The following is a 7,278-nucleotide window of genomic DNA, read 5'->3' as shown; positions in this document are numbered from 1 at the left end:
GGCCTGTGTGTTGCTGGTCGTGTTAGCGGCCGGTTGTTCCTGTGTTGGCATCTGACGAGGGCTGGCCTGTGTGTCGGCTGTTCGTGTGACAGTTGTGGGTGTCTGTGTATTCTGTGTGGTGGGTGGGTGTGTTGTGTGGGTTGTCGAGTTGGTGTCCGAGTTGTGTTCGTGAGTATTGGTGTCCTGTTGCCTGTGTACTTGTTGTGGTATGGTCGTGTTCCTCCTGTTGCGGTTGTTTCTCCTTTTCCTCCTCTGGCGCTGTGGTCGTCTCTGTATCTCAGGGGGTAGTTAATTTTTTTTTTTTTTTTTACTTTTCATTCCCACTCCTGAGGGGTAATGGGCGGGCCATTGGAGAGCTTCTCGCTCTATCTGGACTTAGTTTAACAATTTTTGCTTGATATTTTCTCTTTATTGACACTGTCCTTATAACTATTACTTACATCTACTTATGTCTATTATACATTTTGTGTAATTATAATTCTAGGTGTCCTCATTCGGACTTATTAGGCATACTACAATAATGTGAGCTGGTTGACTTTATGTTTTAAGAGCTAGACTGAAGTTAACAGAGAAGTTATGAATAGAGCTGAATTTTGATATGTTTGGGAAATTCAAGATATATATGGTACACTATTGCTCAGGCGATCAGTACTTCAATGGTTGACAATGTGAAGCAGAAATATTTTAGTTATTATGATTTTGGCTAAATGGGTCACCAGTTTCCTCTGCTACCTGGCCTAAGACGGTGCAATGTTTGGGTTGTTCCGGTGTGTGGGAGGTTATATTGGATCGGGATCCGGGTCTAGTGCCAGTAGGTGTGGTGGTGTTGGTGGTTCGTTTGCTATTAGTGTTATTTGTGCAGAGTGTTCTGTCGAAGAAGCGCTGGGCCACTTGTCGAATTGTGTGTATTACTTCCTCTTTGCGGCCTTGGAAGAGGTTGGTTAGGGAGAAAGTCATGACTTTCAGGAAGTCCTCGATATTTAGGACTTCTCCTTGTGAGGAGGAGGTGTCGGCCAGCTGAAGAGGGGCCTGAAGTCTTTCATTTATGGCTGCTGGGGGCCTTCCCTTGCACTTGAAGGACCTTGCGGAGTGTGGTGGTCCACAGTTTGCGCATGAAGGGGTGGAGCAGTCGTCGCTGGCGCATTCGGTAAGATGGTGGTTGCCGCCGCTGCGACTGCATTTTGGGGTGGCTGTGCAGTCTTTGGTGTGGTGATTAAATTGTTGGCACCTCTGGCACTGTATGGGTTGGGGTTTTGGTGGATTTGAAGGCTCGACCTTGTGGTGCGATAAGAAAATGTGCACGCCGTTTTCGAGCATAAAGTCTATATGTTTTTGGTTGAGGGAGATGACCCTGAACATCGGGCCAAATCTCCCTGTTTTGCGCGACTTGATGCGCCATGTTGCGCTGATTTCTAGGCCCTGAAGTTTCAGCTCAGAAATCACATCGTCTTTGTCAACATCGAAGTACACGTCCTTTATGACTGCACTAAACGATGGGGGTTTGGGCTTCGGCAAGGGGCCTTCAATCAGCCTGCTCACTTTTTTCTCCACGATGACATTGATTGGGAGAAACTGCCGAAGGGTTCTCTGCAGATAGTTTACATCGTACTGTTTGTCTGCCGTGAGTTTAGCGGTCCTTCCATCCCTGAAGACGTTAAGGGAGCCGCTTTAGTCCCTGATGTGTTCCCTGATTTGCAGGGACAGAGTTTTGTTGGTCGTTTTTTCGGGCAAGTTTTTGAGAAAGTAAGTCGTAGTGGTGGGAGATTTTGTTCCAGCGGGCCTTTTCGGTTCGATGCCCATCCTAGGACTCCTTTCCGGTGTAATACTTCTCGGATCTCTGCGATGGTGAGGAGAGAGGGTGTCGCTGTCAGATTTGCGTCTTCTTATTGAGCGCTGCACTGTCCAGCCCTAGTTGTCCTCGTCTGCTATGACCTCGTCGCGAGAATGGTGGCCGACCACGACGAGGGAGTGATGGTTGATGGCGGGGGTGTCTGGTGGAGAGTCAGGGGCCAGTCGAATTCTCTGGGTTTCCCACCCTTTGTTTTGCAAGAAGAATCAGCACCCGGTGGCACTCTGTCTTCTGTTTTAATTACCCTGATTTTCGAAAATCGTTTTGTTTTTGAGTTTTTGTTTATGGGACCGTTCCTTTTTTCCCGATGTATGTTACGGGGAAGGAGGGGCGGCTGTTTTGCCTAGATGTTGGTTGTTTTTGCTGTGAGTACTAAGTATCACGCAGAATTAACTATTTAGAACTGACGATGAGTCGTAGTGATAGGTGCTTTTTGACGGTGTTGGTCTTCTCCGCCGAGGGAATTTATAAGATGAAATTGTGAATGATGGCATGATGTGTAGAATCCGATGAATTTGTGCTTGATGATGTGATAGATGGTAGGATGACCAAGCATGACTCTGACCAACTCATTGCTGCAGTACCACGGTATATCTGCTATTAATCTCAGTACTTTGTTCTGTAGTCTTTCTATCTTGGATAGGTTTGTGTCTGCCGCCATGCTCCATACCTCTGAGCCATAGAGCACAGCTGGCAGTTTTATCACTCTCCAAATTTTTATTTTTGCTGCAGTTGAGTCCTCTACCTTTGAGTAGCGGATATAGTTGGATAAGTCTTGCCTGGCCTTTGTTGCATGCTTCTGTGATATGTTGACTAAAGGTTAGCCTTTCATCAATCTGTAGGCCAAGATACGTAATCGAATTTTTCCATGGCAGCTGTTGATTTCCAACTATGATGCTTCGTATTGGTGGTTTGGTTTTGTTGGTAAAAAGGATTGCCTGGCACATTTCAGCATTTATTTTGGTCTTCCACAGATTACACCATCTGATAACACGATTCATATGGCATTGTAGCCTGCATACAATGTAGGCTATGATATAGTGCCGTGTCGTCGGCATAAAGGGCTATTTGCCCCCCCCCCCCCCCCCGGCTCTCGGGGCACATCATTTGTATAGAGAAGGTATAGGTGGGGACCTAACACAGCCCCTTGTGGTACTCCTGCTTCTATGTCTCTGATGGGACTGTTGGCGCCATCCAACGAGGAATAAAATTTCCTGTTTGTCAGGAAGGATCTAATCACTTTCAGTATGTGCAGCAGGCAGTTGAGTTGGGACATCTTATAAAGCAAGCCGCCATGCCACACCCTGTCGAACGCTTTTTCAATATCTAGGAAGATGGCACCAGTGCTGTTCCCTTGTCTTTCCAAACATACGTGCTCCACCAGGCGAATGGCCTGCTGTGTGGTGCTATGACCAGCACGAAATCCAAACTGTTCTGGGATAAGGATGTTGTTGATTGCAAGGAACTGCTGTAGTGGGATTTGTATTAGGGTCTCAAGGAGTTTGGAGAAATGGCTGAGGAGGGAGATGGGTCTGTGGTTTTGTGGGAATAAATGATTTTTGTTTGGTTTGGGAATCGAAATAATTTTTGTAACCTTCCAGGCTGAAGGGAAATAGTTTAATTTTAGGCAGTTGTTTAGGATAGCGGTGAGGTGGAATATGGCGGACTGGGGAAGGTTTTTCAGGAAGGGTGGTCTGATATTGTCAGGGCCTGGGGCTTTAACGTTGCCGATTCGCCTGATGAGAGCACCCACTGTTCGCTCGCTGGTTGCGACGAACGAGGTGTCCGACCTTTGTTGGAGTTTCGCCGTTAGGTGACGTCTGACCTCTCGTTCGTTTCTGTCAACCTCCTCCTCGTCATCGTCGATGTCGTTCTCTTGGAATTGGCGTTCGAGACTGCGTGACATGGCGTCCGCTTTCTCTTCTGGTGTGCAGACTATCCCGTTTACGCCGTGCAGCGGATTGATGGTCTTTTGTGGGCTTCTTCGGGTTCTGATTTTGTTCCAGAACTTTTCTGAATTTCTCTCGGCTTCTTGTAGGCCTCTCTCCCATCGCTCGTACCTGAGCAGTTGTAGTCTTGTTCTGATTTCACGAGCCATCCTCTCCATTGCCCTTTTGTCCTGTGGATCCCGAAATTGCTGCCACAGACGCCTCATGCGCTTCTTGTCTCTAATTAGTTGTGCGAGGTCGAGTGGTAGATCTTCGCGTCTGTGTTGGTGCGTGATTTTTATTGTGGCCCTCTCGCTGCACGTCGTCACGATGCGCGTAAACTCCTCAACTGCCGCGTCAATATCTTGCTTGTGGGGCATTTCTGGGGCAAAGTCTCGTATATGGTGGTCTACCAGTGTTTTATACCTATCCCAGTTTGTGGTAAAGGTCGCTCTCCTCCCCTCTGTAGGATCTGCCTGCTAGTTTTCTAGTCTCAGGATGACAGGATCGTGGTCGGAATCCAGCGCGTTTACGACCTCTGTCTCCGTTATGAGGTTTAGATTTTTGACCAGGTATATGTCCAGTTTATCTGGGCGGCACCTGTGGTCCCGGTGGAAATGGGTTGGTCTTCCTGGGGGTATTACCTCCACTTCGGGGTGAGCATCCAGGTATCGCAGGAGTGTCCTACCACTGGTGTTCGTGGCACGACAGGTCCATGCCCTGTGCTTTGCGTTTAGGTCCCCTCCTATGATTACTCTATGGCTTTGGTTTAGAATATTGCTGAGTTATATCTCAGGTATGCAGCAGTGAGGTAGGCTGTCTGGTTATTGATCACCATTTCAATGGCTGTTGCTTCTATTTGCTGGAGCTGTGGCAGGGGTATATGTCGATGGCATAGACGTTGCTTAACTAGTACTGCCGTCCCACCACCCTGCCGGTTGGGTCGGTCAGTTCTGTATATGACATAATTTCTGACCCGGAAGTTGTCTGTTGGTGTTAGATGGGTTTCGTTTACTAGCGCAACGTCTATTCCGTATTCGTCTAGGAACAGCTCCAGCTCGTGTCTCTGGTGGCGAATGCCATCGGCATTCCAGATGCATATAATTGGCTGTCGGTTTCTATTGGCCATTGGTGAATAGAGGCACGATTTTTGTGAGGATTACCGCGATTTTTGCCATCATATCGGGTGCTGCCATGATTTCGCCACATGCTTGCGTTAGTTTGTTAAGCAGACTAGTAAGGTTGTCGCTTAACATTGATTTGATGATGTTCCATATTTGTTGGAGAAACTGCATGGGTTGTTCTGTTGCGGTTTGTTGCTGTGGTGCAGGACCTGGGGTGGCCGCTGTCGTCTGGGTAGGATGTGTGCCTGGCAGCGATGTTGTGGATGGTTCCACTCCGCTTGGTTCTGCGTCAGCGGGAATTGGGGTGGTGGAGGACTCTGCTGTTGTAGGAGCTGATGCTTTTCTTTCTTCCTCTGGTCTTTGTGTATCTTTTTCTTCTGCTGCTACCCTTGTTGTCTCTTTCTCTGCAGGGGTGCTGATATTTGGGATTTGGGGTGGCAGTGGTGGGGGCACTTCGATTTGTGGCAGTGGTGGAGAGGGGGCTGGTTCTTCCTGCGGTTTTACATTCTCTGGTCGTGGATTTATTTGTGGTTTGGGTCTGGGTGCTTGAATGGCTTGTGCCATAGTTTTGGGGCCCGGAGGCATATGTTGCAGTTGTTGTTGCTGACTTTCTGCTTGATTTACATTGGCGCCAGTTTGTGGCAGTGGGAGAAGCGATTTTGGTTGGGGAGCTTTTGGCGTTCTGATGGCTACTGGTTGGGGATTATTTATCGTGTGTGGAGTGGTTATGGGCAGTTCTTGATTTGGAGTGGTGGGGAGATGTCTGCTCCTTGCTTGTGGTGGAGCTCTCATCTGCTCTTGCGCCTGGATGAGTTTCATCCTTACTGGGCATCCTCGGAATGATGCTGGATGGTTCCCAGCGCAGTTGGCGCATTTTGCCGGTTCTTCTGGCTTCATTTTGCAGACGCTCGATAGGTGTGGTCCAGCACATTTGACGCATCGTGGGGTGAGATAGCATTGGTTTGCACCATGTCGGAACCGTTGACAAATATAACATTGCGTTGGGCCACTTGGTCTTTTGTACCTCTCGACTGTTACTGTCATGTATTGGAGGCGTTTCAGTTGGAATATCTTCTGGACCTCCTCAGTGTTTAGTAGGTTTACTTGATAGTTTGGTCCCTTTCTTCTTGGGGCGGACATGTGCTCGCCGGATTCGGTCATTCTTGTTTTTGGAGAAGCCATCTGATAGACTTCCTGGACCAGGAAACCTTTCTCCAGGAGTGCCTGTTTTATATCGTCCGTTTCCCAGTAGGGGATGAGACGTTTTATGACAACTTTAAGTGTGCTCTTGGGATTGTCGTTGTACGTAAAGAATTCGAGTTTCTTTTTCCTAAACTCGTCTTTCAGGTATTGAAAGTGTTCCGGGTTTGTTGCCTGGTAAACTATAGAGTTACCCTTGTATGAGGTGCTGAGCGCTCCTGTAAGTTTACCTTGTATTTGCCCTATCAGGGTCGTGTAGCCTTTTGTTTCATAGACCGTGATCGGCGGCACTCTTCTCCTCCCTTTTGCCTGTTGCAGAATCGGAGTGTTTGCCGCTGATGTTGCGGGTGATTTCATTCCCTCTGGTGTTTTCGGGCTTTCTGCTCTAACCTTGTCACTGAAGGTGACTGTAAGAGGCCTAGGTTTTGTTTGTTGAGTGTCTCGTTTTTCGGCATCGTCTTCCATCTGTGTTGTGACAGCCTTCGGCGGTGCTCCTGCCTGTGTGCTGACATCGTCTTCTGTCTGTGTGTTACCCACTATTTCTGGCGCTCCTGCTTGTGTCGCTTCAGCGACCTTTGTGAGCATTAGTGGTGCTCCTGCTTCTGTCGCTTCAGCGACCTTTGTGGGTTGGCCCTGATTTATTTTGTTTAGCCTTCGACTACGCCGCGGGCCTCTGACCTGGGGAGAGTCATGTTGGTCATCCTCTGAAGAGGGGTCAGTGTTTATGACGAGGTTTGGTTCTGAACCATCGTCCGACAGCGAGTTTGTGGATGAAGAAGAAGAAGAAGGTGATGATGATGATGATGATGATGATGGGGTGCGCTTTCTGGGAGGGTTTTCCGATGTTTCTAGTTCTTGTGGTTGCCCCATAGTGCGGCTCCATGTGATGTTAATTTATCATGGGAGTTTGAGTCCCTTATGATTTAACAACTTCCCTGCGAGTACGATTTTCCTGCCCCTGGCGGGTGCACACGTCGTTCCTCGGGTTAGTTGGCCCTATACTCCGACAATTTTGTGCTGGTGGTAATTCCCTATATCGGGCGGGCGCGGGATACCGCTAACCGCTGCGCGGGCTAAACAGTCGGCCGCGGAGCGCAACGGGTCCCTGGACCGCAAAGTACCCTATCGCCTACAGCACAAAATTTTCGGAAAGAACTCTTCTTCCTTCGGCGCCTCC

General features: G+C 48.5%; 1 protein-coding gene across 1 annotated transcript; it reads right to left on the bottom strand.

Moving 5' to 3' along the window:
• Positions 1–4,895: 4,895 nt before the first annotated feature.
• Positions 4,896–6,971, bottom strand: LOC124712434. Its single transcript, XM_047242727.1, has one exon. It carries the CDS (start codon positions 6,969–6,971, stop codon positions 4,896–4,898), a length of 2,076 nt encoding a protein of 691 aa, XP_047098683.1.
• Positions 6,972–7,278: the final 307 nt, after the last annotated feature.

The sequence above is a fragment of the Schistocerca piceifrons genome, chromosome 8, assembly GCF_021461385.2.
Source record: "Schistocerca piceifrons isolate TAMUIC-IGC-003096 chromosome 8, iqSchPice1.1, whole genome shotgun sequence".
Classification (NCBI taxonomy): domain Eukaryota; kingdom Metazoa; phylum Arthropoda; class Insecta; order Orthoptera; family Acrididae; genus Schistocerca; species Schistocerca piceifrons.
Note: the sequence above shows the minus strand (reverse complement) of the source record. Positions and strands in the feature narration are given on the sequence as shown.

Excerpts from the sequence above, each read along its gene's own strand:
- LOC124712434 (XM_047242727.1), bottom strand. The coding sequence starts at position 6,971 with ATGGGGCAACCACAAGAACTAGAAACATCGGAAAACCCTCCCAGAAAG.